This window comes from Perna viridis, chromosome 4, assembly GCF_037379345.1.
Source record: "Perna viridis isolate PV_CMFRI_1.1 ecotype Kerala chromosome 4, ASM3737934v1, whole genome shotgun sequence".
Lineage (NCBI taxonomy): Eukaryota > Metazoa > Mollusca > Bivalvia > Mytilida > Mytilidae > Perna > Perna viridis.
The window spans coordinates 1,818,216-1,844,966 of NC_142448.1; the positions used below are offsets into that span (position 1 = coordinate 1,818,216).

A 26,751-nucleotide genomic window follows, 5' to 3' on the forward strand; every position below is an offset into this window, starting at 1 on the left:
AAGAGTTGCCCCTATATACTCAAGTAACATAAATACAAACAATCATCCCCTTTAAAATCTGACGAGTGTGGAAAAATATTACCCAATTAAATACACTTTAAAATCAGTTCAAAAAGGTTCTAGATCCTTGTTACATTGGAAATTAAAAAAAAACTGAACATAAATTACACAAATATACAAACTAAGAACCAGCAGTTAACTGAAATGCCACCTGCACACCATTTGAAACCTACAAAAAGTTAAGCCCCATCGTATTTTAAATCAATCCCAATTCTTCCCATGCGGGATTGAGAGCCATAGTTCTTCATAATTCATATAATAAGGACACAACCCATGTCATGCCTTTTGAATATAGTGTTTTAATTTCTATATAAAGATCCTATGAGCAAATCAATGTAAATACAAAAAATGCTATCCTTAACGATTTGACAACAATATCATAATTATGCCCTTTATGAATGAGCCTATTCGACTGTTTAGTTAACTTATTGGGTGAAAATCGAGCTTTCCGTGCTTTGTGTGGAATATTACCTTAAAACAAAGGGTGAGAGATACCCGCGCGTATGAATCCTTTTGCAAGTACATCTGTATTTGAAAATGAGTTCCTTGTATCGGTTGAAAAATAATAGTTATGCAGTAAAATCAGGGAACATGACATGAGACTTGTCTAAACTTTGTGATTTCTGTCAATCTATACATCTATATATACACCATTAAATAGAATGTGTTAAGTGGTATATAGTCGTATCTTTCATCGTCATGAAAGAAAATTGTCTGTATCCAACTAATATTATTTATTTGTGGAACAATAAAAGCGTGTCAGATTAAATAAATGTCGTTTTGTTGAAATTTTGGAGAAATACCATTGGGTTTTTGGGGGTCGTTCCATTAGTACCCCCTCATTTTTACTTTGCTATTTGGGCCAGAGATGTTCATTTTTATCTATAAAAAATCATTTGCACACTATCACAAAATTACTTAAACTTTTAAAAATCGATTCAAAATGAAATTTGAAGCATGTGACATGCAAAAGTAATACAGATGTTACTTGCGTTAAAGAGGTGTACAGATTAAATTTAGAATTACACTGGTAACAGTAGGATATGCATGTACCAGAACTTCTAGGGTTCGTACTGGAAGATATCAAAAACATAATGTTTGGACATATTGCATTGATATGCTTAATTATTCTTTTTCCATATTTTGAGTTTGCTATGATCAGTTCTAATCAATATAGCACTGATAAGTTAGATGGACATTCACGAACTTGTCCTAAAGATCATCAGAATACGCCGACAATACTACTAGACGTCTTAGGAAATAAAATGAAGGACAACCCATTTTCTTACAAAAACAAGGAAATTTTCTTAGATTTTGAAGCGTTTTACCTTCTTTGGATGAGACGCCAACAAGATACCCTGATAAACCTTCACAAGTATAAAGTCTTACTGAACAGCGACAAATGTGCAAAGCAAAAGAATTTCATAATCGTTTTTATTCACAGTGCTGCACATGCATTTAAAAGGAGACAGCTTATACGATCCACGTACGGATCGGTAAAACAGTACAAAAAGGTCAATTTAGATTTTGTTTTCGTCCTTGGCGAGACAATTAACGCGAAAGTGAATTCAAAACTTCTGACAGAAAGTCGCAAATACAATGATATCATTCAAGGAAACTTTCTTGATACATACACAAACTTATTGTATAAACATATCTTTGCGTATTTTTGGCTGACTAAGCATTGTACAAATGTGGAATTTGTGATAAAACTTGACGACGATGTACTGATGAATACACGATTGATAGTTGATTACCTTTTGTATAGAAACAGAGGTGGAAAGAAAATTGATATATTTATATGTAAATATCGTGAATTTCTGGATAATCTGTCGCCTAACCGTGAATCCTTAAACAAGTGGTCACTGACAATGGAAGAATACCCTTATTCTTCATTTCCGCCATATTGTATAGGACACGCGTATATTACGACAAGAAACCTAGCGGAAATTATTTATGATTTTTCCAAAATTGTTCCATTTTTGCGACTCGATGATGTGTATTTAGGCTTTATAAAATGGATAGCCGGTATAGAAATGGTTGAGTCTGATAAGTTGATTTGGTACTTTGAAGACAATGATGTCAACATACCATGTGCAATGTTTTATTCGATCCAAAATGACGATTGTGTTGATCCACACCGTCACCGGGATGGATGGAATGTAATTTGGCAGGGTATGAAATATGATGAGTTCTGTGCTATTTTTGTTGATAGCTGGGAAAAGTTTGTTGCAAATATCGAAATGATCTGATACTATTAGTAATATTTTAGTGCCACTGAAATTTTGATTAAACAAATAAATGATGCTGCTTCAGATGAATGCTATATACAAAATGTTCATGTACATCAGATTTACATCTTTCCGAAAACATTTTCATGGTTATTTAAATCAGATAATAGAAATTCAGAAAATGTTTTTCATAATCTTAGATTCAAATCTTTAAGCAAAATGTTTGTGGTGCCGTTAATCCATTCTATAAACAATGGAATGATACCCTAAATTACAAACGTCAGTAGTTATATTAAATAACCTTTCGGTCCTCTCTTGTAAGCTAATAAGGGACTTCTCACTTGAATTTAAGCACTACAATCCTGCTAAAAGAATGTATCTATAAAGCGTTAAGTGCGGTCTATTAAGTCCTTTTGTCTTCGGCACACTCTAAAACAATGTGTAAAGTCTGGAATCATTGAAAAATACATTTAGATAAGCACAAACAAGATTGAAAAAAAAAACTCACATAATCAAATATTGGTCTATATGATTTAGAAACAGGTCAATAAATACAAGTAAGTAATATTTATATAAAGTCGGATACAATATGTGCAGATAAACGTATAAAAGTATAAGTCATGAATTATTGATTGATTTTCTTTTTTCATCAATAACATGGAAATTTACATTCAAAAAAAGAAAACAACACGCGCGCGCGCACACACACACACACACACACGAACTGATTTGTTTACAAAAACATGACTCTATAAAAACGAAATACTAAAATCTGATCGCATGCATGTGGATACTTCAAATGGTAGAATTTTAGTCCATATATATAATGATACAATATCCTATTCCACAAGGTCGGACTGGGATTGATCAATCAGATGGAATATTTGCACATCAATCAGCCACTTTATACTATGTTACTGTCACATGAACTAATTCCTGAAATGACTACAATGCATTTCTGGATGACTTAAGACAAGATAAATACATTAATTGATACGATCAATACTATAAATTTTGTGATTGACAATATTCATATTTGATTTGATAATACTCTATAGTGACAGATTGTGGGTATTCCAATGGGGACTAATTGTGCTCCTCTAATAGCCGATCTGTTTCTGTACTGTTAAGAATCACTGTTTATGGCAAAACTATTTAAAGATTAATCAAGGGTTTCCAGAAGATCTTTCGAGTTTTTCAGGATCTTCATTAAATTACGGGAGTGACAAGTGTCGTGGTATAACCGATGTGGAATCACTGTAAAATACATTTAGATAAGCACAAACAACCGGTATACCGGCTATGATCTATTGCGTAAATTTAATAATACTTTTAGATTATGTTCAAGATATCTACCCAAAAGAACTTAAGTTGACCAAGTCTAACAATAACAGTACTCGTACTTCTTTTCTAAATGTAACAAAAGAGATGATTTTTATTATCCTGTTGTTGATTTTCCATTCCTAGATGGTGACCTGCTACAGAATTTATATTTCACAATAGGTCAATATTGCTCGTGTTTGTAATAAAGTGTCAGATTTTAATGAATACAACAGATTCAGAGAAAAGCTTTACCACCGCTTTCAAAACTTTTAAGTTCTATACTCACAGATGTAAAAGATGGTATCCGGTCCTACCACGACACTTGTCACTCCCGTAGTTGTATTAATTTAATGAAGATCCTGAAAAATTCGAAAGATCATCTGGAACCCTCCATTCAAGATTATTGTCAGAATACAATAGCATTAAAACCTATGATTTTTCAACTCTTAATACTTCTATTCCACATACACAGTTAAAATCCCGACTCAAAAACATTATTCATTGTTGTTACTCCAAAGAAAAGACGGTACAGCTAGATATAGATGTGTAGTACTTGGTAGAAATTCTTCATACTTTTTAAAAAAAAAAAAACAATTCCAAATCATCTTCCAAATATACCGAAGATGTTTTCAAAATGTTGGAATTTTTTCTCGACAACATATTTGTCTCGTATTGTCTTCATTTTCAACAAACGGTCGGCATTCCAACGGGAACTGATTGTGTTTCTCTACTTGCTGACCTAGTCCTTCATTCTTATGAGGCTGACTTTATAGCTGATTTAATCCAAAGAAAGAAACATCGTTTAGTCAGATCCTTTTATCACAGTTTCCGCTATTTAGATGACGTATTATTATTAAACAATAAGCTTGTCGTAACTACGCAGACTTTTTGTACCACACTAGACTTCTTACAATCATGCTTCTGGAATGGGGTTATGTTGCTACAAAACTGAAGTCATCAATACAGAAGTTTTATGGTCGTCATCATGCACTCGTGGATCGTTATGGTGTATCCATCTGCATCATGAGAACCGGTTTGTTCATCGTGTCATAGTTTTTCTTTCCTCTTTCGTCTACCCCGGACTTTACTTTTAATGAGCAGCCTGGTTTCGGAAAAGCAGAGGATGCTTACCCTACCGGTGCACCTGGTCCATGCTCCCAGTTTTTAGTGGCGTCCGAGTTACTCATTTACTTCTGTTGCTGCTTTGTACGTCTTATTTTGTTTATTTTATGTTCTTTGTTGTGTATGTCTGTTTTCCATATCTGGTCTTTGTCCCTGGGTTACATTCTTTTGATTTCTGATAGATTCTTGGCTCCCCTGATTACTCCTTAGCACCAGGGATATCGATATCAAAAAGTTCTAAAAACATTTACTAATTTTGTTCACCGTGACAAAGCTTTTGGTACAAAAATATACAATTGCACTTGCAGGTTCTTAATTAAAAGTGGTGTTGCTCACTCAGTTTTTTTTACGGGAAAATGGTCTATAAAGCACTTTTTTAGGCCAAATTCCGATGGATTTATCAATTGCTCTGAACAGATATATTCGTAAAGGATACTAATCGGCTAAGATGGTTTGGTCACATGAAGAGAGTGGGTGATGAAATATTCCCAAAGCGCATGCGAATGTATGAGTGGGACCCTACATCTGTCGGTGGCAAAAGAAAGCAAGGACAACAACGGCAGAGATGGCTGGACACGCTCATAAGAAAATTAACAACTGCTGGCCCTACAAACCAGGAGGCCGAAAATACTGCTTCATGAGACGTGGATAGATACCACAGCGGCAATAATATAACAACAATCACTTACAGTATTAGGTGAGTGAGCGGGTTTTGATGGCATTGTCATTCTTTAATATGTTCTGAGAAAGCTTCCAGTAACTGCGTGTGTTCTTTAAGTGGATATCGCATTGGTGTATGTTGATGTATTTCAGGCAGGGAGAGAATTATATTATTATTGAGTAAATTATATGGTGTGTTTTTATGTTATTTCAGTTCATTGTTTACTTTATATTAAAGGGGTCTTGTGCCTGTTCATGGTCAGGAGATGTTAGTCATAAATGTGTCTTCTTACTGTTATTTAAATTTAAAGTTTATTTTATTCTGAAGAAGTGTCATCGTTCTGTTACAGCGTATTGTATTCTGGTACAGACTTAGACCTTTTTGAACTGATTTCAGATGTGTTAAATCGTGTAATATTTTTAATAATAATTCCACAGTGGCAAGATTTAAGAGGGGAGGGTTGTTATCACGCCAAAGTACTTTAATCCCCCGCATTTTTTGCGCCTGTCCGAAGTCAGGAATTTCTTGCCTCTGTATGTATTGTTTCGTTTTCAGTTTACTACTGTGTTGTTGGAGTATATAGGGGCAACCTTTTCACTGTGATTGTGTATAATGTAGTTTTGCGGCCAGCTGCCCTGTGGTGTGAGGGTTTCCTTGTCGTTCCTTTGAGACCCAATTGTGGCTTTTTCATCCTGGTGGGGTTGTTGTTGTCTCTTTTACATATTCACCATTTCCATTCTCGTTATATTACTTGTGTTTACCTGGTGTTCAGAGCTTACTTAAAGGCGTGTTTACTTTTGTTGAAGACTTATTGGTGATCTATTAAAGTATCTATTATTTTGTCTTTTGAATATACATTGGTGCATTTTTGCGTTTCACAATATCTGTTTCTTTTTCTATCATGGGTTCAGTGCTATATGGACTGAATGGACTTTATTCGGAGATCATCTGTAAATTATGGTCGACTTATGTGACACCGCGCTTGCAATTTGGTCTTGAAATTGTTTTTCTTTCTGCAAAAGACATTAATAATCTGGATATTTTCGGTAACAATTGTCTTAAACAAATTCAAAATCAGCCAACAAGAACTTCAAACGTTGAAGCATACTTGCTTTTACGACAACCCTTATATCAATCATTGGGAAAATAGCCCGTCGATAACAAATATCTGCATAAGAAAATATAGGGCTCAAGAGGCTATAAAACTCATCAGCCAAAAAAACTCCTGAAAAAATACGCCCTCTCGTGTGTATCGGACAGAACCAAAAACCCACTGAAAAATAAAAATGAAAGAAGCTGTTGATTCTTTTTGGTTTGATACGATGTTAACCAATGCTAAATCCAAGCCATCCTTAAGATTCCTTAAGATGGATAACTGTAACATTGGTGCTACTCACCGCAGGAACAGAGCATATGGGTATCCGAAAAACTTGTTAAAAAGCACAATACTTATGGATTTTAACATCTTGCAATACCACCGATCAAAATTTTCAAATGGACAGGAAAAGCCAACTTGTCCTCTTTGCGATGACGGAATTGAAAACCTAGAACATTTTCTTGTCCTATGTGACTCTCTCACTTACGTAATGGACACGTTTATTAGCTTGTTATATAACATTCTGACACCAGTCGTCGTCCGATACTTGATTCAGCTCTACACCAGTCGTGATCCGATACTTGATTCAGATCTACACCAGCCGTGATCCGATACTTGATTCAGCTCTACATTGATGTTCCAACTTATACTGAATTTTAGTTCCTTTGTATTGTACACAAAAATTTCAACATCTGATGTACATTCGATCCGTCACTAGAAGTCTATGCTATTGATACGAAATTTTATTATGTATCATTTGATTGTAGTTTCTTTTCCCGTCACTATGTATCTCTTAAAGGTATCAAAGTAGGCGTAATAAACTCCTTAATTTATAGATTAACTATGAACGCAGACTTCATATATATACAGAACATTAAGCATTCACTTTTTAAAGAGAATTCGCAACCACACAATAATTATTTATTCAAGTTTATTATGATTCTTTCGGTTTTGATTTGTTTACACATTACTATGGTGATTTTTATGTATAAGACACACACGGAAAGAATGCGATTGCTAAAAAACAGAAACTGAATATAGAATATACAAAGTGGTGAGTTTACTTTGGCATAGTAAATTAGGTTGAATGAAAAGTCATATGGTTATGACTTTTTCGCCCAAATAATTAGATGGACTCTTCCAAAGGGGTATAAAAGCAATGGTTATCCGTTTGGAAAAGGTCACACACTCTTCACGTTGACATACTCCCAGACAGTTAGAGTGGGGAAACGCTCTCGGACCCACGTGGGGTCTGGGAGTAAGCTATAGCGTCAACAGAGCAGCCCAGCCGCTAGTAGGACATACTCTTACTGAGTTCTTCGGTCGGGTATACCGACGGCTGGGCTCCGCTACATCCAACTACTAACAGAATCTCCGTATGGTGCGGTCGTACAAGATCCGTAAGGATAGTAAGGACCGTAAAAACCCCCCAGTCATCATTATTTGGAAAAGGTGACCGTCCGTGCGAGACTTGTAAGAGTAGTCAAGGACGTTAAAAACTCCCTTAGTTTTAGAGAAGGAGTTCAGTTGTAGTCAGTTGGTTGTCAGATTCGGCATACGAAGATATGAGTTACAGGACGCACTGTTATATCTGGATATCACCGCACGGCACATAGGGTCGCATTGTAAGGGTGCACGGCACCTAGAGACGCATTGTTAAGGTGCATGACTAGGGGTGCATTAGACGTTAAGATCACAATAAGGTGTGGATAGCTATTCATACATTACTTATAAAGTCATACCCTATCCATGAATTGACCTGTTGCGGACCCGAGGAAAAACGATACACAATTTTGTGGCAGCTGTGAGATAAGGTAATGAAATGGACGAAGATTTGACATAGTGTCCGATATGAACGAGCTTCGCCCAACAGTAAATGAGATCAGCGCATTGAAATTGTTAATTTCCTAAGTGGAGCGTCTATACACTCGACGCCTGTTAATCCAGATAGAAAACAGAGAGAAGAGAGATCGTTTAACAGTTTGTCGACTGTAAAAAATGTCACAGAAATTCTGAGCAGCAAAAACCAACCATTGCAGACGTAATGAAAGTAAGGGTAATAATAAAATTACCGAACACTAATCCGATCCATAAACAAGTCAAATCCTAAATATATCTAGCGAAATATATATTAGACTACCGGACTTAATATAGGCATTTCAAACGAAATGGCGGGTTAAATCAACGTTTTACAGCGCGCTGATCCTCCCTCTTCCATTGCGGCGTGAATATATCAATGGTGATTAAATAGCATTTACATGCTGTTGCGCCATAATCGGTAATTCAGCGGTCACATGAACACAAAGAACAATTTACAAAAAACAATCATTACTCATTATTTTAGAAGAAACTGAGTGTTCTTCAACCAAGGACTGATATCCAAAAAAGAATTGGTAAAGAGATCTTTTGAGACGCATTTCCTCATACCCCTGATTCAGGGATCTGTTACGCAGATATATTCTAGGAAATCAGAGTAGTTAGCACTTTTTCTAGCGTAGCGAATCAACTGTGAAATATAAACACCATTTGCAGGAGATGAAGGTATATTGCTGCACGGGTAAGGGAAATTTATAATATTGAAATTAAAGTCGCCTTTTTTATCATAAATCTTAATGCCGGGATGACCACTGTTGTCAAATTCAAGATGTAGCTAAAAAAAGATGCAGAACAAGCTGTAGATGCAGAGATTAAAAACGTATATAAGCACCTAAGGCAGACGTTATCATAGTACAGCCAAAAGCCAGTCATCCCGAACCAATGAGGATAAACAAAGCTTCTGCTGAGCCTGATGGACTATTCGGAAAAGGAATGTATATGAAACCAGCGACATACGATGGTAATAATCCTTTGATTGATTTCAAATCTCACTTTGAATCCTTGAAATCAATAGCTGCCTTCCCAAGTAGAAAGGGTTGTATCTGGCAGCAACATTAAGAGGAGCGGCGCAATGCTTGTTAAGTAACCTTCAGAACAAAGATAAACACGATTATGACAAGTTGGCTTCTGCACTTGAAAATAGATTCTCTACAGTCAACCAGACAGAGCTGTATCGTGCAACTATTGGGGATAGAAAATTGAAATCGTCCGCAACAATACCAGAATTAGTAGAGAGTATTAGGTATCTTGGCATGTCCATTGGTACCATAGAGACATTGGTAACAGACGATTTCGTTGACGCCTTGCCCGATTTCGACATGCGATTAAGGATACAGCAAGCCACACCATTACACCTGAATGATGCAATACTGGTTCTGGTTGTTACAACTGTTGTGAGAATAGTCATATACAACGTAGCTACTGACCGCGTTTTATAGTCTGGCTAATTGTTATTTGGTCAAAAAGTCAAGTGAAATTATGAATACAGTCGCACTGAATATATAAACATATTTTATTAGGCTTAGTTACTGAAACTTACAGCATGATACTTGTTTGTATGAAGGGTTTAGTTATTTTTCGCTTACAATTATGGATCTGTTCAAGAAATATAAATTGTATGGGACTGGAACTGTTGATTTCTACAAGGATTTGAGTTGTATGTGCTAGTGGGTAATCTTTGTGGTAGAGATTCATTTCTAAATGCTTTACCTCTGCACTGCCAGTTGGAGGAGTTTGGATTTGAAATAGGGACCATGGTATCGACGTTTTCCAGCTTTAATTGTTGGCAAGATAGATCCGTTGGATATATACACAATGCAAGGACGAATTTTCTTCGGAAGCGCGGGTATATTGTGACCGTGAAATGTTATTGGAGATAAGATCTCTCCCTGTTTTAACAGTATCGATAACCTCTTTAATTTATAAATTAATTATGAACTCAGACTTCATATAAAGAAAAATTTAGGTAAGATCTCATCATAAAAATGAAAAAAAATCAACAAGAATTTCCATTTAATTACTGAAAAAATGTATCTTTAATTTCTAATATCAACTCGGGCTTTAATTGAATACACAAACAAATGTAAAGCTTTGTATTTGAATATCACCACACCAGTCACCGCTGCTCTAGGTCATATAGTTCTTCATAGTTATTCATTGCTTCTCTTTTATGTTTAATAACACGCATGTATGATATTGTGTCATAACCATTTAATGTAAATGTGTTTGAACGAATAAATATTGTATTGTATATATGCAGGAAATTTGGTATTCACTTTTTAAAAAGAATTCGCAACGGAACAATAGTTATTAATTCAAGTTTATTATGATACTTTCGGTTTTGCTTGATGTTTGTTCAAAGTTAATTAAGACAATCAAATTTTATTACGAGATTACCGTTTTTTTTTCTATGGGGTACGACATTGAAAAGGGATAAAATGGTTAAGTATGGTACGAAATGGCATATTTAGACGTTTCTTTCCCTTACGAAACAAGTACCCGAAAACAAACTTATGCGACAAAATGCTCGCACGTGGATACTTAGTTAGTCTTATACAGAGATCTGTGGGTAAAAACAACAATACACGTACTTCTCTAAAGACACAGAGGTATGTTTTCTTATCATGAATTATACGAATCTTTCCCACAAATTAGCACAATGAAGGTTCATGATAATTCAATGTTGACCTTGACTATAAGTGTAACGAAAGTGGTTGAGTGTTTACTCGTTTACATGATGATCATGATGTTATTAATAGTTCTTTAAATGCCTTGTCCTTTAAAGCTTAATTACATTTTTAATGCCTCATCAATCGCAATGATTAACTGCTTTTAATTTCACAAGTGTAATTTCACATGTGACTCCTTGTTGTCTTTTCTTATTTTCTGCTGATCTTGCAACCCTCCGCAATTTAATTTAGAAACTCATATTTTGAGTTTGGTCCTGAACAATATGCTATATAAACATTGATTAATTGGTAAAAGGTACCAATTTTCTTACATGTATTAACATACATTCCTTATACCAAGTTTAGGTTTTCCTGATGAAACCACGCATACAAATGTACATGTACAATGTACCTGGCTGGTCCAGTTGGGAATAATTTTCTTGCATGATAAGATTCCATTTCAATTTAAAGTTTAAAGGGGACCTCCTCTTTGTAGGCATTTCCACACATTGACATGCGATGTTTATGAGATATTGCATCATATGCAGATGATTTTACTTTTTTTATTGCTAGTGGTCAAAGCACATATTTTAGGGAAGTCTATCAGAATCTATGGGTAAAACTGAAATGATTGACTAGGTTTGATGTTAAAGTAACATCCTTTGCATTTCTATGATACCGTAGCTCACCCATTTAGTTTACATTACTCAATTTGTGGAAATTCTTTAAAGTTTGTTTCTCGAGTAATAATAGTTTGACCTTTAACCTGAAATCTTAGTAATAAACATACATGTATATGTTATTTGCTGATAATTTGAAGCATCTAATAATGTGCATTGTACTAAGAACTTCGGTCATATGAATGTGTTGAAGAAAATCTATACTTTTAAATTCAAAGTTTAGGACTGATAGACTATTCTTACCCAATCCTTAGAACATGTGAATATTTCTGTTGTTGGCATTTTTATTGTTAGCTCCTTTAATGTCTTATCTATGACATACAATTGTTTATGTCAAATTATGGCTAAATTTGGTAATTAAGGTCATTTTTTAAAGATGGATTTACAAGTGATTTACATGTACAGTACATTTAGAAATATATTTTTCAGACAGTTTAGAAAGTGTATTTTTAGAACCTGCTCAGTTGCTGTTAATCGTAATGAAGATGATGATTCACAGGAAAACAAAATTAATTTAGTAGACAAACTTAAAAAGTTCAAAATTCAAGAGAAGGTTGACAATAAAAGTGATAGCAGTGATCATTTAACTGGACATGACGAGGAATATGACAATCACAAACTTGGAAGACATAATCGTTACTACAATGCTGAAGACAGACATCATTCACATCACAGATTTAGTAGGTTTAATGGACCTGAAAATCGATTTAGAAACAAATTTTCCAAACCAGGTAGATTTGTAAATCGGTATAGAGAACCTTGGGATGATGAAGACGATCCTAGAGAACATGATTCACAGTATGGTTTCAAAAACAATTATGGAAAGAAGCAGGAGAAGACTCCTGGGTTTTACCAGGAAAATTCATTTTCATCGAGATATTCATATACTGGAGGCAGAAACACACAATTTGTTTTTGAGAAACCTGAGAGGGACTTGCCTGATTATAAACCTTTTGAGAAGGATTTTTATAAAGAAAAAGAAAGTGTTCAAAACAGGACTGAGGTAAGTAGACTGATATTGAAATATATAGGATATTTTCAACTTCATACTTTACATTTGAATATATTTGGACAAATGAAAAAGCCCTGTGCAGGTCCGGGTGTCAAAAGAATAGGCCTGCAGCAGCGCTAAGCTTGTCGTAAAAGGCGTCTTAATAGTGCTCAGAACCCTAGGCAGGGGGCAAGGGCACTCTGCCCACAGAGCCAACTGGGATGTGTGCCCCAGGTGGTGGAATGGGGTACCCCTGGCATGTTACATGCTGGGGTTGTCAGGCTATAATACGGAAAACCTGACCGCAAACCATAGTGATGCACTGTGTTGGGAAAGATGCCACGTTCCTCGCACGTTAAAGAACCCTACTGTGGTATTCTCCGGGGGTAGGAACCATAGGGCTCCGCCACAGGAGGCTAAATTGCCCGACTCTACCCATTTCTCCCTATTTCCAGTGGCAATCAAAATTTGTCGACCCCACTGTCCTTGTGTCCCATCCCTTTTTCATTTCATCATCATTTCATGTTCATTTTATCATCAATTTCATGTTCATCGTCTGAATATAGCTGAAATATTGCTGCTCGGACGTTAAACCCCAACAAACAAACAAACAAACAAATGAAAAACACAAGTTGTCATCACAAACAAATAGAGGTCAGGTTGTACATGTACAGTACAGCTCACAGCATAGTCTGGTACATGTAAATGCCAGGTATACCTTCAATACCTGGCATACCTGGCACAACTCTTAGAAGTTTATCTCTGTTATTTCTAATATACAACTCATCAATTAATTAAAAGCAGGTAAATTTCACATGTTCACCTGGACAGGTACAAGTAGCTAAGTTAGATAGGTATTTAGTGAATTATTGAGTTATGATTAGTATTTTTTTGACACAAAACACTTGAGGTAATTCATTTGTTGGATTATCAGAATTTAGTCTTATAAGAATAAATCTATATATTTTCATTCAAGAGACTGGTTATTCCTTTAATAAAATAGTGCATAAAATGCAAAAAAGTTGTTATTTTCCTTTTCTTTCAATGCAGAAAAATGATTTTATTTATTCAATTTCAAAGGTGAAAAGTGAGTTAAAATGTTACAAATGTTACAGTTATGGTTTTCAAAATTGTACTAAAATTGAAATCGAAAAAGTTAACCAGAATAAAATTTTAAAAAATGAATTAGTATTAAAAAAAATAAAGTAAATAAAGCCAATGCATCAGTGTTAAGTTTTCAAATTAAGAGAGTTTTTTTTTATATTATTTTTTGGCTTTTTAATTGGTCAGTCGATGAACTGATTGAAGGATTGGCCAAAGATTTTAAAGAAATTTTTCACAAAAGTGGTTGACTGCAGTTATATACATATATATCTGAAAATTGATGATAAATACATAATTTTTGAATACTTGAAGTGTAGCAAATCTTTTTCCTTCTCTAGGTTTAAGACTTAGATTTTCTTTAAAAGTAGTACTAGATTTTTAAATTAGATATGCAATATTATAAAATTATTAAATAGTGGGTACATATTAGAGTAAAATACATTGATAGATTTATAATGCAGTAGCACCTGATGATTAGAGTTTTGACTTTGCCCTCAGGTTCATTCTGAGTAATCAGTGCCAGGTTTTGTGTTTTATGACCTTTTCCACATCCTGTCATTCCAGTTTCAAATATCAGTTACAAAAACACTGAATGTATGTTTCACAATTAAAGGACAGAATCAGATTTTTTATACATTTTCAACTAGTTAATTTAATCACATTTTTAAAATCTTAACAGTTTCTTTCATTGCAATAAAACTGGTAAGAAAAATGTGAAATCTGTTAAAAAATAAATAATTGTACTTAAGATTTTCTTTCTTGTTTTTTTTGTTAAAGTTTAGCATTTAAATATAACAATATAAAGAGAATAGATATAGTGTATATTATTCAGGCCCCAAGGCTTAATCTTAAAATTTAAGGTTTTCAAGTCTGAAGTTTGAACACACAGTTAATTAGTTTCACAGTTATACATGTAAACAGTAAGTTAAAAGAAAATAAAGAAACTCTAATCATGTAGAGATTCAATGTTTTTATTAGTAAAACTAATGATCTTGAAATGTATGTAGGAAAGAAGTCAGTATAATGATTATGGAGCCTGATACACAATATGATTGTATATTCAAAATTTTGTTTCTTTAAATCAGAAAAAACAATATTTACTTAAATGCAAAATTTGATATTAAGTCAAATAACATTTTAAAAAAAATGTCATATTTTATATTTAAAATTTTGTAAAATATGAAAATAACAAAAAAAAAACAACAAAACTTGCTTTTAACACAATTTTTTTTAACTTTTCTACATTTTTATCAATTTTAAAAATTGAGGATAGCCACATGTGTGTGATAATTAACTGTACAGGTAAAACCACCAGGGTCCATTTGCCTACTCAGTCATTTCCTGTTGTATATTGGATACAGGTGGTGCTGTGGGGAGAGGGGATGGAGGTCCTGTTAATTGGGAGCCAATAAGCAATAAATACCTGGCAATGGATGCCAGGTATTAGGTGTGCCAGATATTTATCAGACTATGCTACAAGCTGTACTGTATATGTACATTCTGAATAGTCATTGATTAATGGCTGACTTTACATAGTCTAAAGTATTTGTGACAAGTGAGATAGTTTTTTTTCGTAAATCAAGAGGACAGCAATATTCACGAACTGAGCAAGATATTTCATCCGTGCAATTTTTCTATACTGATTTTACATTGCCCTGTCCTGTGGCTAAGGAAAGGACTTTGTTGATTTGAATTGAAATGTTTTTTTCAAGGAATTTTTCATGTTTGTTTTCACCTGTATGATCTGGTATACTGGAGAGGTATTCAGTACACATGGTTACATTTACCCTTTCAATAGATTTAGAGTAAATAATGTGTTTTAGGATGAAGTCCTGGAATTTCTAGATGAACATAACATAACATCATATGGCAAGAATGTTTTACGTCCAGTTACAGCATTTAATGAAGCAGGATTTGCAGGTTTGTATTACTATAACAACTCCATTTTGATAGCTTTATACAGACACAATGCATTTTACAGGTATTTTAATTTTGTTTTATGGAAGGTGAATAAGTTAAAAGGATGTGATGTATGGGGTTTTTGATTTATCAACATACCTTATGTCACCTGTTCATGAAACATCCCTGCTGTTTCAGAACACTACATGAAAATACAGTACAAATGTAATTCCTTTTATATCATTCAATACTTCTTTTACATGTATAAGGTGTAAATATGTTTCTGGCAATTATTCCTCTCAACAAAATTCTATTATTTATGCAAATAAAATTAAGATCTTGTCTTCAAATGAATTGAAGTTTAAGGGACTACTTTGGATGTTTAGTATTAAAGTAACTTTAAGGGAATGAAGTCCTGGTGATAATGTGCCAAGAAGCATTAAATGTGCTAAGCATGTTCCACTTAACACTATTATCAGTCAGAATCTCCATCCTGTCATCAATATTTTTATGATAAATAAACAGAAAGTGAAGAGCAGTGATTTTAACCAATTTAAATTGGCAGGAAAATTCAAATCGATAAATAGTGTCTAGTTTTGAAAATCTTAATATGCTGGTCAAGGAAATTATTTTCTTAAGCAGATATTAGTTCCATTTGAGTGTAGGATAATACTCTGCTGAAATACTTTTGAAATTTATTTTTGTACAGGTTTAAAAAATTGGGAAAAAGGTGAAATAGAACAAAATTTGCAAATGTGTATAGTTAGATACTGTTTAACTATGGATTACAGTGTTTTACTTCAGAAATTGGTAATAGAATGATATTCAGTTTATACGTATTAGGAAAAATCAAACTAAATAATATGGAAAATACAAATGTATGATTATAGTTTTATTTTACATCATGTTCATTTTTGAAATCTTTTAAATTTTGTCCATGCTACAATTTTCACAATAATCAAAACCTTCCCAGTGCTAACAGCACTTTGGTTCCATCTTTTACTGGAACATTTTTTTTATATTTTACTTCTTATTCTAATTTTGCCAATTTCTTTCACCTTGTTGTTCCTTGTATCTGATCCCTGTGTATTCTTCACTTAGAGACCTTTATGCTTTATTCTGTACAGAATCATAAGGTCTCCATGTAACAAATTGATACAAGGAAGATAATGTAAACTTACAGAAGGGTCTGAAAAATTCCCAATAATGTTAGAACTATCAAATTTGCAAAGCAAATTTTTGGTCATTCCCTCCACAGGACTCGAATTGTACCGTTGTGACATCTATGGCAACACTGCCTGCACAAAGTTCAGCGCCCTAGACCACTCGGCCAACTAGGTTATATAAAAATGTAGCGAATGGAGTTGTCAAATTCTGAGACGTTTGTATGATATTGATTTGTTGTGACATGCATCGTTAATTTGGTCCTCTATCCTACATAACAACACCTAGATGAACTGTCCCTTACTACATACATGTACATCGTGTACTAAGTTACAGCCCTAGAATAATCCTACGAGGAGGAATAACCCAGCCAGCAAAAGCTGTATTTTTATATACATGTAGCCTAGCTGGCCGAGTGGTCTAAGGTGCTGGACTATGTTCAGGCAGTGTTGCCATAGATGTCACATCTGTATTTTGAGGAAGCCAGGAAGGATATGATTTTTAGTGTAAAGTTTACATTAGGTCCATGTATATTTTTCACAGCATTTCATATTTTTGGCAGATGTATTAAACAGTCGACTTATGAAAGAGAAATGGGATGCACCAACACCTATACAGAGTGTAACATGGCCACAAGCTCTAGCTGGTAAAGATGTTGTAGGGATAGCTCAAACAGGATCAGGCAAAACATTAGGTGTAAGTCTGTCTGTCTGTCACACAATTTGTAGCAGAACATTAGGTGTAAGTCTACATCTGTCTGTCACACAGTTTGTAGCAGAACATTATATGTAAGTCTGTATGTCTGTCATACAGTTTGTAGCAGAACATTAGATGTAAGTCTGTCTGTCTGTCACCCAGTTTGTAGCAGAACATTAGGTATAAGTCTCTCTGTCTGTCACACAGTTTGTAGCAGAACATTAGATGTAAGTCTGTCTGTATTCAACTAGGTTTGTAGCATAACATTAGGTGTAAGTCTGTATGACACACAGTTTATAGCAGAACATTAAGGGTATGTCTTACAACGATAGTTGATAATGTGTATATAGATATTTTAAGAAATTCAAAACACTTCCCTCTGATGTCTGATTTGACATGAGTGTTTCTCTTTTAATAAATGATTTGGTATGAAAATGATAGTTTTCCACTTTGAAAACAACTAATTAAGTGTACTGATAATGAAGATGTTTTTTTTTTCAGTTTATGATGCCTGCCTTTGAACATATTCTTCATCAAGAGCCATTACAGAGAGGTGATGGGCCTATTGTAAGTATTAATTTACATGGTTTCTACATGTACTTATTGTGTCTCTAGAATATGTTGTCAAGCTTAGGAGTCCATCTCAGTGGACAATGGAAAGGTTTTAATTATCATTATTTTTTGCAATTGTAAGCTTATTTGTAAACCTTCCTGTAGTAAACATAGTCACCAGAGTTCATAAAATGGAATTATAATGGCCAATACAATGGATTGATAACATGACATAATGACCTATACAATGGAATGTTAACATGCCATAATGACCTATACTGTGGAATGATAACATGCCATAATGACCTATACAATGGAATGATAAAATGACATAATGACCTATACAATGGAATGATAACATGACATATACAATGGAAAATGGAATGATAACATGACATAATGACCTATACAATGGAATGATAACATGACATAATGACCAATACTATGGAATGATAACATGACATAATGACCTATACAATGGAATGATAACATGACGTAATGACCTATACAATGGAATGATAACATGACATAATGACCAATACTATGGAATGATAACATGACATAATGACCTATACAATGGAATGTTAACATGCCATAATCACCAATACTGTGGAATGATAACATGACATAATCACCAATACTGTGGAATGATAAAATAACATAAGGATCTATACGATGGAATGTTAACATGCCATAATGACCTATACAATGGAATGATAACATGACATAGTGACCAATACAATGGAATGATAACATGACATATACAATGGAAAATGGAATGATAACATGACGTAATGACCAATACAATGGAATGATAACATGACATAATGACCTATACAATGGAATGATAACATGACATAATGACCTATACAATGGAATTATAACAACATAACAACCAATACTGTGGAATTAAACCTTGAGATAATGACCAATATTTTTTATTGTAGTGTTTAGTTTTAGTTCCCACTAGAGAGTTGTGCCAACAGGTTACCAAAATAGCAAGAGATTTTGGGTATGTCAGTAGAATCAGAAGTTGTGCTGTGTATGGTGGTGCAGGAAGACATCCTCAAATAGCTGCCTTACAAAGAGGTTTGTTACGCTGTTGTAAATCAGAAAAAGATAATATCATTTTTAACTAGGTTAAGCAAATAAATTTTGTGACAGAGATTCACACAAAATTCATGTTAAATTTATGTGAAGATTGATTCCTGTGCATTTTATGTGAATCATTTTTGTCTTTATAGGTTCTTCAGTATTTTTTATAGAAGTGAAATTTCTCCTATTAGAAGGAGAATGTCTGTCTTTTCTAGATGCATAGAGAAATCATGTGCTGAAGTTCTGTTTAAGAAGAATATCCAGGTCTTTAATTTATTCAAGATTAATTACACAAAACTTGTTGCACTTTTACATCTTGCTTCAAACAGCATTGTTCAAGAATTCACAATAAACAATTTGATGAATCATGGCTTCTTTATCATGACAGGCTACTTGATGAGATATTCACTTTGTTTTTATACCCATCATATGAAGTGACAAGATATTATGTGATACCCTTTTGAAAAGTTATGTGTCTGTCCATCGGTCGGTCCATCATTTAATATCCCATTAGATGCCCTTCTTTTAGTTTATATACTAATGTTTACACCAGTTACTGAAGTTAGAATTGCAGTTCAGTTGATAGAGAAAACGGCCTATGCTTTTTCAAATATTCAGAAAAGTGATATGAAATACTGGCTTTTTTGATGTTTGGTTGGTATTTATGTCTTAATGAGTAACAGATAAAGTTCAGATTTTGTTAGGGTAATTTTTATTTTTTAATGTTTATTTTGATTTTTAAAGGCAGCAGAAAACATTACCAGGATATTTTTCTATGATTTTATGTACAAAATGTACCGGTAGTATAATTGTGTTACAATCTACTTGCTAGGTTCTGAGATATGTGTAGCTACCCCAGGTCGATTGAATGATTTACTGAGTTCTGGTGTCACCAGTCTAGACAGATGTACATACTTAGTACTAGATGAAGCTGATAGGATGCTGGATATGGGATTTGAACCTCAGATCAGACAAATCATTTCACAAATCAGAGTATGTTATTTTATCAACTTTTTAATGAGAATATCATTTGTGTACTAAATGACTCTATCGATTTTTTATATTGTCAATTTCTAACTAGAAATCATTGTTTTCTTTTCACTGTAACCATAAGCTATGTATGGCCATTCCAAAACAAATTTTATACACATAGCCATAGAATGTCCATGGAGTGAAAATTATATTGATTAATCAGATAGTTGTGTAGCAAATTGGTATTTATTTTATAACTATTTTGTGATAGAATTTCATGAAATACTAGATACTACTTATATTTTATACAGAAGTTTTAGGGAGTGTATATATTACACCTTTATTTTCTGTTGATGTACATGATATTTTTCTAGCCTGATAGACAGACACTGATGTGGAGTGCCACCTGGCCTAAGGAAGTCAAAGAATTAGCCAGAGATTATCTTAAGGACTATGTACAAATCAATGTTGGGTCCATGGAACTGATTGCTAACAAGAACATTAGTCAAGAGGTTATTGTTTGTGAACAACACGAGAAACCTAAAAAGTAAGATCTATGAATAAATGGGGGAATCACATTGTAAATATATGTAAATAAAAAGGGGAAGGGTGTTAGGATCCTACAAACTAATAACATTTCACTTAACTGTCCAAAATCCAAAAGTTGTTCTGTGTCTTAATTGTTTATATGTAAACTTGAATTGAAATTGTTATTTTATATGATTGACAGTCTTGTACATTACTTTCTAACTATTAGACCATGTTGTACATTACTTTCTAACCAGTAGGCCATGTTGTACATTACTTTCTAACCATTAGACCATGTTGTACATTACTTCCTAACCATTAGATCATATTGTACATTACTTCCTAACCAGTAGGCCATGTTGTACATTACTTCCTAACCATTAGACCATGTTGTACATGACTTCCTAACCATTAGACCATGTTGTACATTACTTCCTAACCATTAGACCATGTTGTACATTACTTCCTGACCAGCAGACCATGTTGTACATTACTTCTTAACCAGTAGACCATGTTGTACATTACTTCCTAACAATTAGACCATGTTGTACATTACTTTATAACCAGTAGGCCATGTTGTACATTACTTTCTAACCATTAGACCATGTTGTACATTACTTCCTAACCATTAGATCATGTTGTACATTACTTCCTAACCAGTAGACCATGTTGTACATTACTTCCTGACCAGCAGACCATGTTGTACATTACTTCTTAACCAGTAGACCATGTTGTACATTACTTCCTAACAATTAGACCATGTTGTACATTACTTTCTAACCATTAGACCATGTTGTACATTACTTCATAACCATTAGACCATGTTGTAAATTACTTTCTAACCAGTAGACCATGTTGTACATTACTTCCTAACCAGTGAATACTGTTTTGATCCCAGTATTGATGTATGATAGTAGTTGATCTGATATATGTTGTGTTGCTACTGTAATCACTAGAATCAACACATGAAACATGCATCAGTAGCTATAGTTTTGTCATGTCATTGTCAGATTGTTGGAAGTTTTAATTGATGTCATCTTTATTACGAGATGTATATATATTTCCAGATTCAATGAGATAATGGATAAAATCATGATGTCTCCAGATGATGAGAAAGTTTTAATATTCACAGAAACAAAGAGTATGGCTGATGAACTGAGTAGGAGAATCTACAGGAGAGGGTAATTTTTTGTTAACTCTACTGATTTATTACTTATCAACTGGGTGTAGTAAGATGAAGCCATGGATATTTATTCAATATAGCAACAAAAAGCTAAATTTTGTATCATTGCCTTGTTATAATATGACTTAAAACAAGACTTGTCAGTCGAATAATCAGAAATATTTTTAAAATATTAAGTGATTTTTGTGTTTGAATTTGTGAAGGGGTGTGAGGAAAATCTGGGTTCATGTAATTCCTCAACAGTGTTCTCTATAGAATTTTTTGTGGTATGTATGTATGTGACTTTTTGATCAGCTTCATAAAGCATGTCAGACTGATGCTTACATCCCTTACATCTCCTTTTCATATGCCCAAATGAAGTTTTAGTGTAGTTTATCAATACATGTAATATCACAATAAAAAAGAATAAAAGTTCATTTACATGACACTTACATATAACCAGAATGGATATGGTGAACATGTCAAATAGACATCAACCTCAACAGGATGAAAAATGTCAGCAAAAGGCCTCCCATTGGTCTACAATGAATGAAGATGAAACCCTCACATCTCAGGGAAGGCTGCAGCTGGCCCCAAAACAACATTATACACATGTACAGCAAAATAGTTTCCCCCATATACTCCAGCAACATTATTCATAATACATTATGTAACAAATGTACAAAAATACAAGTATCAAATTAAATCACTTTTTTCCCCCAGAATTGATCTAATTTTATCCCCACTCAAATGCAAGAATGACTCAGTTCAGTTTGTTTTCAAATTATGAGGCTTTTCCTTGAGATGAACAGATAGTGGCATATACATGTACATGTATGTCTTTTATGTACTAGTATATATAGATTTAGTCATGTCACATGATGTTGCACATCAATTTATTAGACAGATTTTTTAGCATATATCTGAAGTATAACATTGTCTTTTTTCAGGATACACAATGTCTGTATCCATGGAGACAAGTCACAGTTAGAAAGAGACAGATGTTTAAATGGTAATGCCAATACTAATGGACACTTGTCCTCAGTTCAAAATATAGGGTTAAAGAATTAATGATTATATCATCTTCTATATGCATGTAGTTTCTTTTTTGCTAATACTTTATTACAGCCACTGCTTTGAGGGCAAAAGGTATAATGATTCTGGTATCTGTTCATCCATCCCCAACTTCTTCTTACAGTTTTCCATACAAATGCTTATCAGAACTACTTGATTTTTTGACAGAAATTTTGATAGGTATCCCATTTGGTGTATATGGTTGTGGCATGTTATATGGTATTGTAAATGTTAGAACCAAGTAATTAACTTTGAATGTTATACACCACTCTGACTACTTCTATTGTTGTGAATTGGCTTCAGAGTGATGTTATATATACACCACTCTGACCACTTTTATTGTTGTGAATTTGATTCAGAGTAATGTCATACACCACTCTGACTACGTCTATTGTGAAATTGCTTCAGAGTAATGTTATATACCACTCTGACCACTTCTAAGTTCTATTGTTGTGAATTGGCTTCAGAGATATACACCACTCTGACCTCTTCTATTGTGAATTTGCTTCAGAGTAATAATATACACCACTCTGACATCTTCTACTGAATGGCTTCAGAGTAATGTTATGCACCACTCTGACCACTTCTATTGTTGTGAATTGGCTTCAGAGTAATGTTATGCACCACTCTGACCACTTCTATTGTTGTGAATTGGCTTCAGAGTAATGTTATGCACCACTCTGACTTCTTCTATTGAATTGGCTTCAGAGTAATGTTATACTCCGACTACATCTATTGAATGGCTTCAAAGTTATACACCACTCTGACTACTTCTGTTGTGAATTGACTTCAGAGTTTTACACCACTCGGACTACTTCTATTGTTGTGAATTGACTTCAGAGTTTTACACCACTCTGACTATTTCTGTTGTTGTCAATCATTTATCTTTTGTTTACCAAAATCAGTTTAGTGTAAAGTTGTGTGTCATGTTATTAATCTAAAGTTGTAGCATCACATTTTAATTTCAGCCTTTACGACTGATGAAGCTTGTGTCCTGTTTTGATATCACTTTTTTCACCTAAAGTGTGGGAGGTCATGGAATTGATCCCCAGTTTAGTCTCATCAAGCACTTTAAAATTGGTAGTCACTTGTTCTCCACTGACCACCCAGTATTGATGGGATAGAGTGACAACATGGAGTCAGAATAATGTGCCTGTTATTTCTGTGAGCACAATAAAGAACTACCAGACTAGTACAATGTAGGGTCTGTTTGGTCAATCACTTATATCATCCTCCCAAGTCAGGGTTTTGAGTCCACCTTTGTTCCCTCAAACCCCTGACATCACACATTCATAGTTAATATATCTAAGTGGGGTGCAATCCTACCTGAGGGCTGTTACTTCTGTGAGCACAAGAAAGATCTACCAGACTAATACAAAGTAGGGTCTGTATGGACAATTGCTTTTGTCCTAAAATGCAAATATCTGCCATGGGGGTTAAATTATAATCAATCCTTCATTCTTTATTAATTTCAGCCTTAAGCAGAATTTGAGTTTGTTACATGTTTTACTTCACAGTGTTAATTTTAGCCTCTAGTGCTTTTAGAGTGTTTGTCACATTTTCAATCTCAAGTTCTTAATTTCAGCCTTTAGCACTGGTCGAGTGTGTGTCATGGTTGCTACAGATGTTTGTGCTAGAGGGTTAGGTAAGAAATTTATCAACATTTTCCCATCATAATTGGTCAGAGGAAAAAGGGGCCCACTCGCGTGACTTTCAGTGATTTTCTAAATAACCAACGAAAATTTCTAGCAAAGGCAATTTAGAAAATATCTCTTCCAAACATAACTAATGCATCTGCACACACTACTGATTTTCACATAAGAGACTTCCAAAACAGTGACTTCTCACCCCTGAAACATATAATGCAGAGGAAAAAGTGTATATGTGGTAAAAATCCTTTATCATATATTTTTTTATCTAGATGTCAGCGACATTACATGTGTTGTAAACTATGACTTCCCACGGCAAAGTACAGAGGACTATATCCACAGGATAGGTAGAACTGGCAGAGCTGGAAACAAAGGCAAAGCTATCACACTGTTTACATCAGATAATCAAAACCATGCCTTTGATTTAATCAAAGTTCTACAACAAACAGAACAAGAAATTCCTTCAGAACTGAAGATGATAAGATGTGAGTGTTAACTGTTTAAAGTAGTTTTGTATCTTCTAATATCTTCAAAAAGTTACATTAATGCACATGTCACTTTATGAAATCAATGCACATATTCTTTCATTTGACAAAATTGTCTATTTAATAAATAATGAAAAAAGGGTAAAAAAAAAGAAACTGAAAGGAGTGATGTTTGTGGGTCAAACTTTACTTACATTGATCTTCAACATAAATATGAATTTTAAATCTCATGAAAACATAGTGCAAAAACTGCTTTATACAAAAATATGAATGGCTCATAAATCATTAAAATTGTCATTGTTTAACAATTATGAATGTCTTTTTTAACATCTAGCATGTCAGTTAATTGATGTTCATGCTGAATTATTTTCTTTCTATTACATTTTAGATCCATCTCCTAGTAATAAATCTAAAAGGCCTAGTAAATATGGTAGATATATGCACCCAAGAGAGCGAGGTTCATTTAGGGTAAAACTACAGAAAAGGGAGGGTTTTGCCTCAGGATTTACTAAAATGGATAATGAGTATTGACAAAATTTGTGAGTCAGTAGTTGATGGAGGAACAGGTCAGAAGACAATTTGGTACAATGATTAATTGTAAACATTAAGCTATAGCAATTTGTTAAAAAAATGGTTTTGATGGCTGTTTTCTAAAATAGATGTTGAACTGTATAGTAGTCTTCTATAAGTTATGAACATTTTATTTACAATTTCACTTGTTACATTTGTATTTCATAATTTAAGTTACTACATCTTAATTATGTTAAGAAGAATCTTTAATCAAATAATTGTAAATTACCATTTCAATTCCTGGTAATAACTCTGTGATACATGTATAACTTATGAACTGTTTGTGAACAAAATATTATTTTTGTCATGAGATTCAAATGTAACAATAAATTGTCTTTTATTTGTTATTAAGTAAACTGATGTTTTGTTTTCATCGAGTAAACTGAACGTTTTGTTGTCATCGTGTAAACAGAATGTTTTGTTGTCATCGAGTAAACTGGACGTTTTGTTGTCATCGAGTAAACTGGACGTTTTGTTGTCATCGTGTAAACAGAATGTTTTGTTCTCATCGAGTAAACAGAATGTTTTGTTGTCATTGGGTAAACAGAATGTTTTGTTGTCATTGAGTAAACTGAGTGGTGTATTGTAATCAATTAAATTGTACGATTTGTTTATGGGGACATCAAGGGAACCAGGATTTGAATGGTTCAAAAGGAACATAATCCAGAGATAAATGCTAGACCAAGAGACACTAACAACAAAGCAAAACAACATGCATATAGAAACAAAATGAGCGACTCCATTTAAAACTAGGAGTATAGACTAGGTACAAGTTAGGGTAAGCTTCCTCTGCTTCCAGTAGAGTTTCTCATTAAATGTCCAAAGTAGATGAAAGACTGATGTTATAAAAAGTGTAACAGATGGATGGACAAGGTGATTGCAATATAGCCCCTAACAATGTCAAGCTCTGAATTAGGATTGAGATTAAATGTTTTGACTTGGCCCAAAAATGATGTGGCCCCTAATTCCTTACCAGTACATGTAACATAGCCCAAAATTAATCCTTGTTTTCCTCTTACTGTATGGCACATTGGAGGTCCTGAATTATTTCTGGCCCCTTTTTCTGGAATGGTTGAAGTCACAACGCCCTCCC

At 33.9% G+C, this 26,751-nt stretch overlaps 2 protein-coding genes across 2 annotated transcripts; both read left to right on the top strand.

The window, feature by feature from the left end:
* The first annotated feature begins 1,100 nt into the window (after positions 1–1,100).
* Positions 1,101–2,370, top strand: LOC148618409 (beta-1,3-galactosyltransferase 5-like). Its single transcript, XM_088576882.1, has one exon. It carries the CDS (start codon positions 1,104–1,106, stop codon positions 2,310–2,312), a length of 1,209 nt encoding a protein of 402 aa, XP_088433008.1. The 5' UTR covers positions 1,101–1,103; the 3' UTR covers positions 2,313–2,370.
* Positions 2,371–10,778: 8,408 nt separating this feature from the next.
* LOC148618410 (uncharacterized) lies at positions 10,779–26,014 on the top strand. The gene is made up of 13 exons (XM_088577288.1): positions 10,779–10,977; positions 12,147–12,720; positions 15,636–15,732; positions 17,438–17,571; positions 18,073–18,138; positions 19,071–19,212; positions 20,051–20,211; positions 20,565–20,737; positions 21,786–21,899; positions 22,831–22,892; positions 24,540–24,599; positions 24,876–25,088; positions 25,477–26,014. The coding sequence occupies exons 1-13, from the start codon at positions 10,817–10,819 to the stop codon at positions 25,617–25,619; spliced, it is 2,100 nt and encodes a 699-aa protein (XP_088433414.1). The 5' UTR covers positions 10,779–10,816; the 3' UTR covers positions 25,620–26,014.
* Positions 26,015–26,751: the final 737 nt, after the last annotated feature.